The sequence below is a fragment of the Pagrus pagrus genome, assembly GCF_965226575.1.
Source record: "Pagrus pagrus genome assembly, chromosome: 18".
Lineage (NCBI taxonomy): Eukaryota > Metazoa > Chordata > Actinopteri > Spariformes > Sparidae > Pagrus > Pagrus pagrus.
Window position 1 is genome coordinate 6,335,793 of NC_140202.1, and position 16,620 is coordinate 6,352,412.

The window sequence follows — 16,620 nt, forward strand, 5'->3', positions numbered from 1 at the left end:
GAACAGCTTTAACACCTCCTTTTCTTTCTATCCCTCTTTTTTCTCACCCACCCCCCACTGTCTCCTGCTCAGTGAGAGAGCTGAGCTCCAGCCTTTATTTTCTGCGCCCTTAGTTCAGATTTGAGTGGGTATGTGTGCTCCAAAGACTTGTGCTTCGTCTCATAGTGGCGCTTCACATTACTGCTTTAATAATCACCACAGTCTCTGAACATATGCGGCAGACTGGTTTTAAACTTCCTGTGGGAACACTGAACACGTGAGAGTTCGTCCATTCTTGATTAAAAGCTCTGGGTTTTTTTTCTGCTGTCCACTTTTCTCTTTTAAGAGCATGCCATGTGAAATACCTTTTCTCTACCTGCCCCTTGTCTCTCGTCTGTGTGTGTCTCACTGGATTTGCCGATGGTCGACCGAATACACAGATTTCATTGGCTGAGCAGCATCACGTGAGATGAGTTACATGTGCAATTGGTCCGTGGGTTTCCAGGGGCCGCTAAACCAGTGTTGTATAGGCTACAAAAGCAGCACCAGTTAAAATATAAAAAGTCATATCAAAATGTAATAATGCTCGATAATTTACTGGTTACAGGTCAACATAGATCAGCCAATAATGATCGGTGTCTGATCAATCAGAGGGTCCTTAGAAAAAAGGAAAATAAGGGGTAGACCCAGACAAGACCCCATATTGGAATTTAATGATGAAATATAATATTAAAACTCATCAATATATCCAACACACAAAGACGTTAATACATTTAATATCTAACAGGGCAATGACAATAAAATGTACACTGGCTCTATAGATGGGTCATTAGAAAAAAAGATCCAATGGTTATTTACGTACAGGTGTATGAGTCAAAACAAGTGGGGGAATTTATTTTAATTGATATTCGACCACATGAACTGAAGTGTTAGATACGGGTGATGTTTGTGATATAGTGACTAGTTTTATGCGTAAATAACATCAGTAAGTTGTCAGCCTACATGTTGCTAACTTTTAGTTAGCATACAAGACTTTAAAATAAGTTGTTTGGTTATTGTGAATTAAATCGGCCACGTGGAGGATGATAACACACTGACGAGCCTGTCCTCATCAATTACAATGACCAAAAAGGTTGAAAATGCAAGCAGCTTATAAAGTCCCCTATTTATATTAGTTGTTAGGTGGCGACCTCTAGTGGTTGTAGTAATTATTACAGCTTCAAAGGAGGAAGTGAGGAGATGTAGGACTTTCATTCAGTAGGCAGCAGCATGTATCCATATTGTGAGTTATTTTAACTTACTGACGTAGTGAAGTAACGTCACGTAACTAATGTAACGTAATGTAGTGTAGGTATGCTTGGAATGGAAGTTACTGAAGTAATATAGTTACTTTTTGCAGAATTTTACATAAATATGGAGTATAAATATATACATAAATAAATGTTTTCTCTATGGCAAACAGTATGTGTATATTGTATCATCATGCAAAGCAAGTTGAGTAATATTGTGTTGGATGTTTTATCAGTGGCAATCACACATGACACCATCATGTTTTTAGGTCTCTTGCAGCTGCAGCTTCACTGTGTTTCTGTACATGATATAAACAAACGTATACGAGTGTACTGATTGTGATGCTTTGACACAATCTGAAGGACTTGCTCTGATTTTCCCTGAATCAAAATGGTTCGTTCCTTCAATGTGTGAACGTGTGTGTGTTCCACTTCACATGGAAAACAAATGGAAGTGAAGACGCTTAAAGAATAACAGTTTGTTATTCCATTATGAAGCGTCGTCATTAGTCATGTTCTGAGCTGACATTCAAACTCTGTGTTTCATTTTTCCCCTCTCTCTCTGCTCTCCTGCTTCACTTCCCTGTGTGTTTCACTTTTTTCCCTTTCACCTGGTAATGAAAGAATGAAAAAAACATACTGGAAGAAAAGCTCGTTACGTGTTGCAAACAGAAAAATTCCACCTACTATATTCCACTCCCCCGGTGATTATGAGCAGGGCTGAGTGTGTTCTCTCCAAATTAAACTCCGGCTTGATTAATAAACCCCTCTGTCGTCCCCGCGTGTTAATAGGGAGCTAGTTGGACATTTCATGTGGAAATTGTGAAATACCGTGAGATAAGTTTGAAACATAAAATGTTATTGCAGCAATATAGTTTACAGTTGCCGCAGTGCATGACCAATTGAGCCACTGATATGTTTTTGCTTTTAATATGAAAATTATTGCGCGTGCTGTTATGAAAAAATATTGGGCAATTACAATGTCAAGCCATCCAACACTGAACATGTGAAGTTGATTTCACAGGAAGACTACAGTTATTGCAAGTACTTAAACACAGTTGGGGAAATACACTCTTGCATAATGGCGACCTAACAGTGTGACCAGCAACAATCAATTAGTTCACACACTTGAGTGCAGCTCTGAGGACACTGTCAGAGGTATCTGCACCTTTCTACTGCTCAGATAGTTGTGTGTTAAATGTAAACCCGTAGCGCAGTTACAGACCTAAGTGCCGAGCTCTCAGAGTTTCAGGTGGCTGTTCTGTCCACAGCTGTGCCGTGAGGCTGCCAAGCAGAGTTGTAACAGCCTGGTAAAATATTGATGAAGTGTTATACACAGTGTTATACAGTGAGAGCCAAACCACAGACTGAGACGTTCAGAGCATTGTCCTGCAGCAACACACGACTCAGTCAGGAGTGTCGCCTAAAAGTGCATTTCCTTTTTCTAGTTTGGTGCTGCAGATGAATTTAGTTATGTTGTCCAAATGTTGGCTGGATTTTACACAACCCTCCGACGTGGTGCTGCCAATAGATAAAACAGTGGTGTTTCTATCCATGCATACACTTGAAGACAAAATGCAGATTGGGATTTCTCATTTATTGTCGAATGTATTCAAATCATGCGCTTGGAAACATGTTTTAGTGGACATTTAAGGATATTCACAGTTTAAGTTTGGTTTATTGTCTAGTCACATCATTTACCACATTAATGCTTCATCATGAATGTGCTTAATCCTCTTTAAGTGAAAAAACAAATATTACTTACTTCTATTGTTTCTATTCTAATTTACACATTCACAAAAGTACTCTAACTAGGTGCCATTATTCTGTCTTCATCAGATAGTTGACGCTCATTCAGAGAGCTGCTATTTTCTCTTTTCAATGAACTTTAAGTGCACAGTCTTTTAAATACTAGTAATTAAATAATTGTGCAGTGTGTGCAATAACTGATGTCCTGTAAGTGGTTATTTCTTCAATAGGAGAAGCTGGTGTGTTGTTATACTACCGGTGTGCTGGTCCTACTAGTGAACGTTTGCCCACATCGACGGATTAAAAAATAACAGTTAAAAACAAAGATACGAGGCAGATCATTATGGTGTGTTTTATGGGGCACAAGACCAAACTGAGTGATCCCAAGTGAAATATAATGCTAAATAGCATGCCCGACCACGGTACTGGTCTACTCTGCCTCTGATCTGCAGTCATGCTCCTGCCAGAGTAGGTTAAGCATGTCGGGCCGACAGTTAACATGGCCAAAATGAAAATAAGTGTTTTAAACTGGTGCACAATTATAAACTGAGCAAATACACATGAGACTCCACTGTGCTTTGATTGCCAGTTTACGTGACTGGCCACCACAACGTGACGTCAGGCTGCGTTTCTCCAAAAGTTATTCCTTTTTTTTTTTTTAACCCCCTGCAGTCGGCACAGTCGCAGCCAACATGCACTACCCTCATTAAAATGAATAGGAGGACCTGCGTTTTAGCCACAATGCCAGACTCCTGAATCAGCCTGTTAACTGACCACCTGGTGAAACTACTGAGTACATCCTTCAGTATGATGAGTATATTTCCAAATGGCACCTGTGTGCCAAGTATGATTACTTTAAAGAATTAATGCGCCTCCCATAGACGGCCGTTCAAAAACATTTTCATAAAAAAAAATCCATATCTCAATGACTGTAACAGATATCGACTCGAGGTAAGAGCTGTGAAATATTCCTGACTTATGAACACTGAAATTATGTTGGGTCAGGGTTAATTCCTTATTGAATTCTTCTCAGTCATCCAGGATAAGCAGGATATCTACAGGCCAACGACAACTGGATCTGTTGTTTTATTGCATCTACATTTTGTATTTTGTATTTTTTGTATTGTACCTAGAACTGACTTTGTGTTTAACAGGTCACAGAAATAAATGTGACGATGCTGAATAGCTACAGTGTCTGTCTGAACTATCAAGGGTCAAGCATCTAACGTCCTGTATACTACATGAGTTCCCTAAGAAGGAACAGGAGGCTGCATGAAGAAGCCCGGGTTAGCTGAACCTCTGAGTATGAATGATAACATCAAGATTTATCTTGTGCGGTCATATCGACACAGCCCTCCTGCCAACCCAACAGCTCTCATCTGCAACATATAACATGTCAGACTGGGGAAATGTCCTTTTTCTATATGTTTTCATCTCTGAGAAGTTCTTATTGAACTGTTGGGTGATTTGTTAGCACCTGCTGCAGAATACTCTGCTTTTGCCTTATGGCTTTCTTTGAGCGTCTTAACTGGTTTCCCACTAAACTGCCTCTTTACCCCTCTGAACGGTGGAGAAACTAACCCCTAATCCTTCTTTCTCCTCTTTTTTCCTCATCGCGTTTTCTTTCTTCCGTTGCTTATTTGAATTTTAATGAGCTTTTCACCTTTTTTTAGAGGATGGCTTTCATGGATTTCTCCCTGAAAAGTCGAGGGTGAGTCTCTCACGTTTTTTCACAGTCTGTTTCAACTAGCCAAGTCCTTGAGGGGTCTTTAGGGCTTTGAGTGGGTAATGTGTCTGTCTCACCCCTTTTTCTTCAGCCCCTCTCTCTGTTGTCCTCTCCTTCTATTGAAATGAAAAACTGCTTTAACTGCTTTAAGGGGAATTTAAGAGGGATGTGCTTGAACTATTTCTCAGTAAATGGCAGAAGTCATCCTGAAGTGTAACTATCACAGAAAGGTTACTAGGTTTGGTACCATCCTGCCTGTACTATGGATGGCAACCACAAAAGCACAGGAAGAGGAGGTCAGCGATACAGCGCTGTGATATTCTAACTCTTATATTCATAACTCACAGAACAGACAATCTTCTCATCTCACTCAGAAGACAAATAAACATGTTTAATGAAACCTTGAACTGTTTCTTTAAAGTGTGGCTCTGCATCACGCCTACCTGTCACCATGTTTTCCTGCTTGGGGCAAATTCCTTTGGTGGGGATCCTCTCTCTCCTCTCACGTCCTCCCACCTCCTCCTCCTCTGGTGTCACCTGGATGCCAATCTCCACCGGCTCCACCACCTTCCTCAGCTCCCCACGCTGTGTGTGGTGATGTAGGCTCTGCAGAGTTGGACTCCCCCCGCCTCCTCCCCTGTCGGCCATCTTGTCATAGCAGCCATTGGCCAGCAGCGGCATTTGGCACTGCTTCTTTTTGTGCTCGATGAAGAGGAGGATGTCACCCAACGGGAGGGTCATCTGACACTGGCCGCAGGTCAGCAGGTCGTGATCAACATGCAGGCCGGGTGGTAGGGTGTGGGCCAAACTTGGGTCCAGCGGGTGGGGTGGTAGACTGAGTGGGTGGGAGGGCAGGCTGAGCGGGTGGGGTAGGGAGTCGGAGAGCAGGCGGCCATCTGGATGGTCTATCTCCGCTGTTCAAGAAGAAAAACAGAGGAGGCACGTCAGATGTTTCATCAGCTGGATTTATATTCTCACATAGTTCAGCTTCATTTTTCGAAATGTTGCTTTAGCTCCTCATTTCACCCAAATACTGTATGAATACTGTATGAATATTGTATGAATACTTTGTGACGTCATGCACCTTTTTCAGGAAGTATAAACCCACAAAATCTGTACTCTGTCTGAACAGCCAGAAACTTCTATCTAAAGGCCTTTAAGGTGCTTTAAAGCACTCAAGACTGGCAGATATGGCCTGAAAACTAGGGAGACCTGGGAATCAACCATTACAATATTTCTGACCAAAAACATGATGAGATTTTTGATCAACACTCATCAGTAACGTGGATATAATGACAAAGTGGGTAAAGGCAAGAATTAAAACAAGTAGATCAGTCTGGTGTGTTCAGATCACTTTACTGTAATGAGCCTTTATAACGATATAATATCTTTACATTGCCCAGCTAGTTGCAGATTTTTCCACCCACTTTTTGGTGAAACGGTGAGACATACAGGAGTGAGAAAGTTCAAACAGTCTGAACTTTTCTCTCAAGCTTCCCTTCATCAAGCTTCATACGACGACATCTTGTACCTTTTGTTCTGTACAATCAAGAGCAACACCAAACGCGCTTTTAAGGAGAGACTGTCTAAATGTTTCACCTTCATCACCATTATTAGGATTCATTACATCTCACCCTGCAAAGGCACCCTAACCTTCAAGTGTATCCACTTTGTAGCATCTAGTTCATTTGAAGTGTACTTAGCACCTGCACTACACATTACTACACATGCCAGCATTACATTGCATTTCCCTGCTGAAGCACTTATTACACAGTTGAAAAAAAGGTGTGTATATTTTTCTGAGGGAAAAATAAGACTGAATTCAGAAGGAGGATAAGTGATAAGTGATAAGTGATAAGTGATAAGTTATCCATGTCAGTGGTTTGCATCCACTTCGTATTAAAACAAAGCAACGCCTTCATAGAATCAGAGGCTGCATGTCTATAGGTTATGTCCAGTGAAGAAATAGATATGATAAAATATGAATCATTATGTGAAGCAGAAGTAACCCCTCAAATGTATCTTTGGACCATTTTGGACCACAAACCTCTGGTCTCTAAAAATACAAATACTGTGTTGAGTGACACAGACACCATGTTATGTACTTTAAAGTTATACATAGAAAGACAGTGATAAAAATACAAAGCAAGTATGTGTTTGTGAATCAGATTTATTTTGGCCAGTATTGAATAATGTTCTGTTTGCTGTCACAGAGGTGCGACACCTTCCTTCCTGTACAGCAGAGAATGTCTGCTGGAGAGTAAAGATAAAAGCTTTGATGAACAGGATATAATGAGGACTTGTTATAGATTATCGATTATCAGAACTAGACTTAAGGAGCGTGGAGGTCTGGAAGAGGACGGAGAAAAGGAGTGACACCAGGGTTAACAGAAAGGAGGGGAATCATCACCATCCTCTCTCTCTCTCTGTGGATCAGCAGCCGGGTGGACAGATGGAGCAGCCCGCCGCCTGGTATACCTGCTATAGGTCTGCTTTTAAATGCTCCACTTCTCACGCTAGAAACACATATATGAACCACTCTACACATTCATAATATATAATGTGTGCTAAAGAACGGTTGAGACAATGTGTAAAAGAAAAAATCAATATAAAAAAACACTTTATGTCTCAGGTGTGGAAATATCTTGATTCTAAGATGCATTTAAAAGATTCTGCATCGCTGCAGCCGACACTAAATGACAGCCTGCTAATGCTGATCGTGGCTTTGGCTGAACACTGAAGTTGTAAAGTTGCATGTCGCTCCCTTGCGTTGACTTGCGGCCGAACATTTGGTGAAGTCACTTTTATGTTAGTAGATATTTTGGAGCTGATAACAAACCAACCCAGTATTTTGAAAGTGAACATCTGGCTGAACTTTGGATTTTATGACCTTACTGGAAAACAAAAAGTGGACAAGAAACACGCTGTGTGTCAAATCTGCCTCACAAAAGTTATGACCCACATTAGCCGCTTTAACCCTGAGCTAATGTCTGCACCCAGGAAGAATAACGAACCCGACCCAAGTGAGCAGGTGCTATCAACTGTGCTGTGTGCAGCAGAGTCATGTTTGTGATGTTGGACGTATTCAGGAAGTCTCAGAGCTGCCACGTGAACGATGACAGCACACTTATAATGCACAGATTCATGCTCTGTTCTGAGACGGGTCGCTCAGACAGTGGTTCTGAAAATATGCAGCTTTTTTATATTGTAGTCTGAGTTTTCTTAAAAAAGGACTTTAAATAAAACAAGTTTAGATATATCTGACACACACACACACACACACACACTGTACATCATAGTATCATTTATCTAGTGATTAGATTATTATAGAAAATTGTCAAATATAAAATTAATTTAAAAAAAACACTAAAGCTTTCTGATCTATTATTATTTATTTGGTTGCTATGGGTACAGGATGATGTACTGTATGTGTGTGAGCGTGTGCACGGTGTCTAATATATGTCAACTGCACTGCTCCCTCTGCATGTGTGTTATTTTTGTACTGCATGCAAGCATCGTGTGTTGTAACATGTTTGTGTGTGTGCGTGTGTGTGTGTGTGTGTGTGTGTGTGTGTGTGTGTGTGTGTGTGTGTGTGTGTGTGTGTACGGCCTGCAGGCTGCAGCCATCTGTCCTCTGCTATTTAAATGAACAGCCAGGTAGTGTATTTTTCCAGTAATAAACATTAGAGAGAATAATGCCGGTTGGCCTGGAACAAACACAATCTACAGCCACACTGACTCGACTTCATCACAGACAGGAGTGATTACAAAATATGATTTAAAAAAAACGAAAACCTCAGCTGACTTCCTGTGTGTTTGAAGACACACTGATCAACTAGAGGGGAACTGAATGCACCCAAATATAATTCAACTAATAAAAGAAAAATCATAATAATAATAATAATAAAATCTAAATGTTCCCTATATTGTAAATATCTACATTAGCCAAAGGCAGTTTCAACTATAATTACTGGTTGCCAGTGAAGTCGACAGTGTGTATGCAAATGACAAATTCAAAGGAAGAAGCGCCACTTTGGCCTAATTTACCTAATAAGGCCGGGCTGAGCCAGGCGAGAGTGTTAATAGGATTTCAGTTCACCTGGGCTGAACAAGACTGAAAAAAATAAATAACAGCAAAGCATCTACAATATCTGCAGCGAGGGGAAAGCAACAGGTCATTCGAGCAGTAAAATGTTGCATTTGTCTCCCGTCGAGGCCAAAAAAGGCGCTGCTTTCAATTTCTGTCGTGCGTGAGAGGTTTTCTCTAAACAGGCTGCCGTCTCTGAGGTTTGGCTTCCTCTGTTTACCGCGTATCACCGTAAATGTGCTGTTAATCCATCTCGACCCTTCACGCTCTCCACACCATCGCCACATTAAATTCAAAACACAAATAGCATATTAGCGTAGTGGTGGAGAGCTGCTTCTTAAATATTTCTTTTCCCCTCTCTTCCACAGTTCCTTTTTTAAATGATTTTATTTTCACTACTTGCACAATAACTTGTCCTATTTGGGCTGATGGAAGAACGGTTCTGCCGGTGAAGACTTTGTGTGTTTCTGTGTGTGTGACTGGATTAAAAGACTTGATCAAAACTACACAAACTAAACTTTACTGGTACGTTTTTTTTTTTTTTTTTACTATTTCCTCAACCGCTTACAGAAACACACGTAAGGTCTAAATCAAGATAAAGTGTTTGTGGGCGAGAATTCACAGTACAGAGATCAGAACTGACACACTCTCGGCAAGCACAAACTCACAAATACACACACTTCAGCATTTCTCCAAACCCCAAGATATTCAAGCTTACTACAAAAGCACACACACACACACACGTACAAACACACACTTGGCGTGCACCAGAGGCTGCATGGGTCAGAGCAGCTCGTCTGTGTTACCACCTCAGATTTGGAGGTGAAACTGACTAAATGCTGCTCACACTTCTGCAAAGTGATTATTACCTGCTGTGTGATACTGTACGTATAAGACACATCGTGGCTGATGGTGGTGGAAGAAGAGTAAAGGATCAAACTCAGTCGTCTAAACAGGAAGTGACTTTTTATCCAAAGTCAATCTGAACATCTCAGAGCTCGAAGTGAGAAGTTACTGAAGCTTGTACTGAGGAGTGTTTTTGTGTATTTCTGAGTTGTTGAGTATTTGGAGTCATTGATTTTATTTTGAAAACGTATTTAGGTTCATAATAAACATTAGAACTGGAGGATCTTGGAGCCTGTGTTGTCTGGTAAATATTAAATGGAACTTAATCTTTATTGTAATATTTGAGATGTGTTGTGTTCATACTGACAGGTGGATCAGTACACTGTATGGAGCACTGTAACGGCTGTTTAAGGTGCTAACAAACCCACTTTGAGTCTGTGCTGCTTGTCTTTTCCTCACTTTACCCTCATTTCCTGTCACCTCTGTAGTGTCAACTATCAAAATAAAGGAAAAATGTGTGAATAAATGAGTACATTTCAGAGCAGAAACATCACGGCTACAACAGAACCTTTGAATAGAACATTTCTGTTGCTCTTCAAATTAAAAACATGTCTTCATTTTCAAATGGAAATGGAGAGATTGCTTGAGAATAAACGTTCCAACGTTGTGACTCACAGCCTATTTTCCGGTTTGACCTGATTTCAAACGTAAACCTGTTTACCTCAAAGCTAATTTAGGTTCATCACGAGGTAAATCCCCTGCTCTGGTCGCAGTCAGGACTGCAGCGCCAAGCCAATTTGACATGGATCAGAGGTAAATGTGCAAATAATTTTAAACATTTGTTTCAGTCTTTTTCTGGTATTAGTTGGATTCGCGTGTGATGATTCAGAGAGAGGCAGAAAGTTCATTCACGCCGAGGAGCGAATGTGTGAGCGAGCGCAGAGCCACCTGGCCGGGAGGTGCTGCGACAGGAAAGAAGCGCTCCTCAGAAAGGCTGCACAAAAAGCTCTGAGAGGCAGAGCAGCTGTCACCTGTCCCCAGAACCAAACCCACAGACCCTCACAGGCCAGAAGACATGCAACCATGTTTCTGAACTTTAAAAGTGTTTGAAGCTCTTTCAATTGTAGAAGAGACTGTGGGATGGCTAAATAAATAACCGCTGACAACTGGACAATAATTATAATAATAATAATAATAATAATAATAATAATAATAATAATGATAGTATAATAGATGAATTTATCTTGAGATCATTTTCAGAGTTGATAATAATGTCAAAGCAGTTTATAAAATGTAATTAAATTAAAAGAAAGAAGGTCGATATCTTCAAACTGAACTGAAATAAATTTATGAAACAAAAAAAACTACGTAAAACAAAACTAAAACAAAACACACACACAAAACCAAAATGTTCAGGTTGATTAAAAATAAACAAAAAGAAATGTAGTCCAGCCAAACCCCCCCCCAACACACACACACACACACACACACTGAATGCGATAGATGTCAGTCAGCACTTTCATGAATTTACAGTGCACAGTGTAAATAAAAAGTGTGACAAGAGACAGGCAGTGAAGCTCAGGGTGTGTATGTGTTGACAGTTCAGGGTGAATGTGGTCTTTCGGGGATGATGTCATCTGATTAACACTCACACACACACACACACGCACACACACGCACACACACACTCTGCTACCTTCTCACTGGCAGAGCGAGCGCAGCACAGCCTGAGAGCTCCCCCTAGCAGGGAGAGAGAGAGAGAGACATAAAGACAGACAGAGAGAGAGAGAGCAGGACGGGTAGAGAGACACAGTGAAACACAGAGAAAAAGGTGATCGCAGAGGGAAGCTGTGCGAGGGGTTGAAAGACGAGTGAGGACAGAGAGAGAGAGAGGGACAGACAGTACAGCGAGCCTCAGCTCAGCACACCAACACCACACTGGTATGTAGGCTATGGAAGTGTGTGTGTGTGTGTGTGTGTGTGTGTGTGTGTGTACAGCCTACCGATCAACTAAATGAATGTAAGAAGTCAGAGCTTTTATGTTGAAGGGTCAGAGCGACTGAACCACACACAACTAAATACTAAAGGATTTAAAGGACGATTTCACTCATTAATGTACAAACAAAAAAAACAATTTCTGGTGAATAAAATGTGATTTGTGGAGCCACAGAATTAAAACATGACATTTGAAAGTGTCCTGATCGCTCGGGTTAACACTCAGACCTCACTGTCAGCTGTTACAGGGATTATTATTTTAGTTACAATAAAAAATGGTTCACAATAAGAAAAGATGCCTTGTTTATTTGAGTGAACCAGCTCTTTAAAGCTTCCCCAGCGCAGTTTTTTAAAGGCTATTTAAAAAAAAACAAAGCTGTGAGGAATATCACTGTGAACCCGCTACAATCAGCTGTGACACTTAATGAAACACAACTGAACAGAACTCATTTATGGCATTTTAAAAACACCTTGTTCACAGAATGCTTCACTGCATATGAAAGAAAAGTTACTATGCTCTCTCTCTCTCTCTCTCTCTGCCTCTCTGTCTATGTCTCTCGCTCTCTCTCTAACAAAGACTTAGCCCCAGCAGGGTGCACGGCTATTTGACAAGCCAAAGGGAAACATGCATCTCAAGTGGGCGACTGCAATTTACACGCAGCACTCTCTCTCTCTCTCTCTGTCCCTCTCTCCTCACACGCCTGTGTGTGTGTGTGTGTGTGTGTGTGTGTGTGTGTGTGTGTGTGTGTGTGTGTGTGTGTGTGTGCGCGTGTGTGTGTGTGTGTGTTTGCGGCCACAATGAGAGCTGTCGTCCTGTTTGCGTCTCTTCACACTAAATCAGCCAGTCGGAGCAGAGCTGGGGTTATTTGCAGGGAATGAGAAGCAGAAGGCTCGGCAGCACCTTCAAGTGTAAACTGTCTCGGCCTGGCGACGCCAAAACACACACAGAATCAGCCTGACGACCAGGAAATATATAGATTTACAGCGATTTATCCGTCTCACGTGTCTCTGAGGGAGAAATCTGAACAAAAGTCCTGTGAAGATTTCTCACTCAGGACAGATTTTTTCACGTTAATGTCAGGAAATGAGTGTGAATTAAGTGTGCAGTGCTGGATTCAGTTTGACACAGGAGAGGGCAAAAAAACAAAATGTAATGTAAAATAAATATTCATGTAATAGTTCATACAGGGTCAAAATCCTGATCCATTACTGATTTCTCTTTTTAGATCTGTTCACACAAAAAATGTGACAACAGAGGGACGCAGGTACATGAGAGAATAATTAGAGGCTTTCAGACGACTGTGGACTGTGAGACTCGGCTTCATCTGAGTATCAGGAAGTTGTTCCTAATATTTTGAGCACTGAGTGCAAGAATGTCGCTTTAAACTGCGACTGAGGCCTTTCAACTGCCAACATTTTTAAAAATTAGAGATTTAACCTCCAAAAAAAATGTCTCACCTCTCGTAATGCTTTCTCTCTCTCGAGGGAAAACATCTGAGACAAAAGAGGAGGAGCAACCCTCGTCTTTTATTCTGAAATCTACAATTCATGCACAAAACCATCATGTCGTCTGCAGCACGCTGTCAGATCCACACTGAAAATGCTTCCATTAAAACAAACACGCTTTATGACCTGACTGCTCAACAAATATTTCGTGGAATCTGGGGTGGATTTGCATGTGTGTGTGTGGTGTGTGTGGTGTGTGTGTGTGTGTGCACTCCAGCGTACTAAACTGGTGAGCATCTCTTACACATAAATTATGAAATGTACAGCAGCGTGCTGAACACTGATAAATCAGACAGACAGGTCAGACCTGTCCTGAGAAGACAGCTACCAAGGTGCATGTTACAGTTCACACACACACACACACACACACACACACACACACACACACACACACACTGAGCTTAAAGCAGCTGTGTTACAAATAAAACAAGAAGCTAATTCATCAGCTTCAATCTTAATGCTCTCCTGTCTTTCCACTTGTTACGACTGTCTCTCTGTGTAATTGTTCATTTATATAATTTAATACATATATAGGATATTTATATATATTTTATTCTTTGCTGCAGAAGCTGATGTCACAGCAAAGCATGCAGCGAGCACAGTGTGACCCATTTCTAGAGGTAACCAAGTAGGCTACACACTGCAGACCTGCGTGTGAGCTGCCACACACAACTTGTAAACCCTGTGAAGCAATCACATCTCTGCTCGTCAGGAGACGATTTTACATCTCTAGGTGTGTGTGTCTGCGTGTGGGACGACGTAGGGCCGGGCCTCGCAGCAGAGGACAGACCCACAGCCTGCCAGGCAGCGTGGCCCACAACTTGTCCACAGAGGCTCAGTGTTCAGGCGGTGCTGCGAGTTGTGTTAATGTGGGTTTTATAAGTTGAAAGCCGGTGATGTGCTGAGGTGCCAGTGATTCGATCTGACAGGCCGAACACAAGAACAATCTCAGCAAAATAAGCTGAGGCCAGAGAAAAGAGGGAAGTAATATTCAACACTTGTAACACATGGTGGTTAAACTGTGTCCACACTTCCTCCTTTATTACCAGAGTCATTAATGCACAGCTGTAAATCACTAACAGCTGCTCTCACTCATATTCTGTCCTGCCAGTATTTAAAGTCCTGCATGAAGGTCTGCAGCTGAAACACACATGGTTTGAGAGCTGAGAAGTTCAGTTTCCTCTGTGCATCATGTGTGTCGCTCAGCTCTGGTGAGTTCATGACTGTAGAAAATAACCGAACATCTTCTCACTTTTTCCCCTCCAGAATAAAACGCCTTGCAGATTTGCGTCAGACCTCCACACACACACACGACTTCATTTTAAAACGTGTTGTGTTCAACACCGCCGTGTTTTATTGTACTCTGCATAAAAAATGCCGCGAGGGGAAAACCCTGATATTTTACATTAATGCATTAATATTAGAGGCGGATAGTTCAGCTTTGACTCCGTGCAGCAGGAAAAAAACACACCATGAACGGACTAATTAAAGCGAGGCGGTGATGAGTCTATTAAAGATCCAATAACCTGCAGAAAAATAAAATCGTGCGCTCATCCCGAGGCTGTGTGAGGCTGTGTGAGGCTGTGTGAGAGCGGCAGCGCAGTCATGTCAGCGGCTTCATGTGTTCACGGCAGCTGGGAAAATAATCCGTTTAACAACGTGTTAAAATAAAGAAGTGACGGAAATAATTCGTCAGAATTAACTTTAATTCAGGAGCGACTGTGTGTGTGTGTGTGTGTGTGTGTGTGTGTGTTCGTCTGAATATAACTGAGCTGCTGGTTGATGACCGACATCACTCATTAAATAGATTATATTATAATTATACTTTTATCCTCAATTAAAAATGAAGTGTATTATCCTCCCTGGTGACAGCGCTGCTTGCACGTTATTATCACAAATAGTGGATAATAATGAAGTGAGCTGCACTGACGGATCTCAGACTTGAGCTGAGAAACTGTGACACGCGGTCAGACCTGTGTCTGTGCTCGCTGCTCTAATAACAGGATTACAATCAGTGAGTAAATGATGATCGGAGGAGTAAATCAGGGCCTTTATCTCGTAATGTCAGAGAGAGAAGAGTCCTTCAGGAACACAAGCAAACTTTCTGCTCCGAGTGTCAGAGTGTTGCTGTGAGTCCTCCGGAGGAGAGCCTCTCCTCTCCCTAACACGCAGCAGAGGCGCAAACAGACGCTAAATAATGTTGTGATGGTGTAATATTTTTTTTGCAGGTGTACTCACGTGTTATTTCTCTCTGGGACAGGTGCTGCGGGTTCCCCTGCTTGCGTCGGGACATCGCCCTGGCATTTACACTGGCATCGCCCGGAGAGCGGCGCTGGACGGGTCGGCTCTCCTCCTCCTCCTCCTCCTCCTGCTGCTCCTGTATACTCACTGGCCCCAAAACCAGCTGCTCGCTGACCCCTCCAAACTGACCGCTCTGAACTGGCCCCTAATGTGGCCCTCGATCTGACCCCCGCGCAACGGCTCTCCCTGCAGCGGCGGAGGCTCCTGCGCTCCGCTGTGACCGGCCGTGGCGCAGCGCTGGGCGGCCGAGAGCTCGGTCGGAGTTCGCTGCCAAAGTGGATGCGCGCCTCCCTTCTTCAGTCGCGGTGGTGGCGGTGAGGGAGGGGGATAGTCCGGCTCTGCCTTCCGCCGTTTTCACACCATGTGTCACTGGAGAGCGGAGAGCGGCGCGGGGTGGAGGAGAGGAGAGGGGCGCTGAGTCGCGGGAGGTCGGCGGTCACCTCCTGATGGTCACCCAGTACCTGTGTCCACTCTCCGGCCAGCCTGGACAGCGCGTGTCCCCGTCCTCAGAAAGCAGGTGAAATGACGCCAATTAACGTAAGTGTGTAAAATATGAATCCAGTTTTCTTTTTGGCACTTCTCGAGTTGTCGCCAAGTGGTGGGCACTTCTTCTGCTGCACTGGCAGTGCCAGGCGGGCGGGTTAGACTTTAACTCTTTAAGTCAAAGCCCAGTGCTGCTTTGAGAGAGACTGCTACACTCTTTTTCTCTTTGTGCTAGCTGCAGAGTCCCGCGTCCCCGGGCTGTGTGCGGCTGTGTGCGGCTCTGTGCGGTTCTCTGGCTTCTACAATGGGAGAAAACTCAAGTTCAAGTGCGGACGTGACGTTCAGTCTGCGGTGAGAAAGGAGAGTGGAGACTGAAGAGCACTGGGGGCGACTAGTGGTGGCTTTCACACACACAGAGACACACAGACACACACACCTCGCGCGCGCGCGCCCGCACGCACGACTCAACTCCACCTCGCGCGGCAGCAGTGGTCAGAGACGCGCGAGTCGACTCGGCGGTGTCCCGTCAGCGCCACAGTGGACTGGCGCGTGCGAGACGGTGACCCGAGACGCTGGACACGAGCACGAGCCTGCACTCACACACACACACACACACACACATGCAGGACTGTGGTGTGTGTGAGGCTGCACACACTCAC

General features: G+C 43.0%; 1 protein-coding gene across 1 annotated transcript in view; it reads right to left on the minus strand.

Annotated features, from left to right (window-relative positions):
* The window catches only part of bcl11ba (BCL11 transcription factor B a), a 44,607-nt gene extending 28,203 nt beyond the window's left edge, over nucleotides 1-16,404 (minus strand). The window contains exons 1-2 of the mRNA XM_084380702.1: nucleotides 15,416-16,404; nucleotides 5,187-5,657 (exon numbers count right to left, since the gene is read on the minus strand). Coding sequence (XP_084236828.1) covers nucleotides 5,187-5,657; nucleotides 15,416-15,470 — 526 coding nt within the window. The 5' untranslated portion in view covers nucleotides 15,471-16,404. The remainder of the gene's footprint in view (nucleotides 1-5,186; nucleotides 5,658-15,415) is intronic.
* Nucleotides 16,405-16,620: the final 216 nt, after the last annotated feature.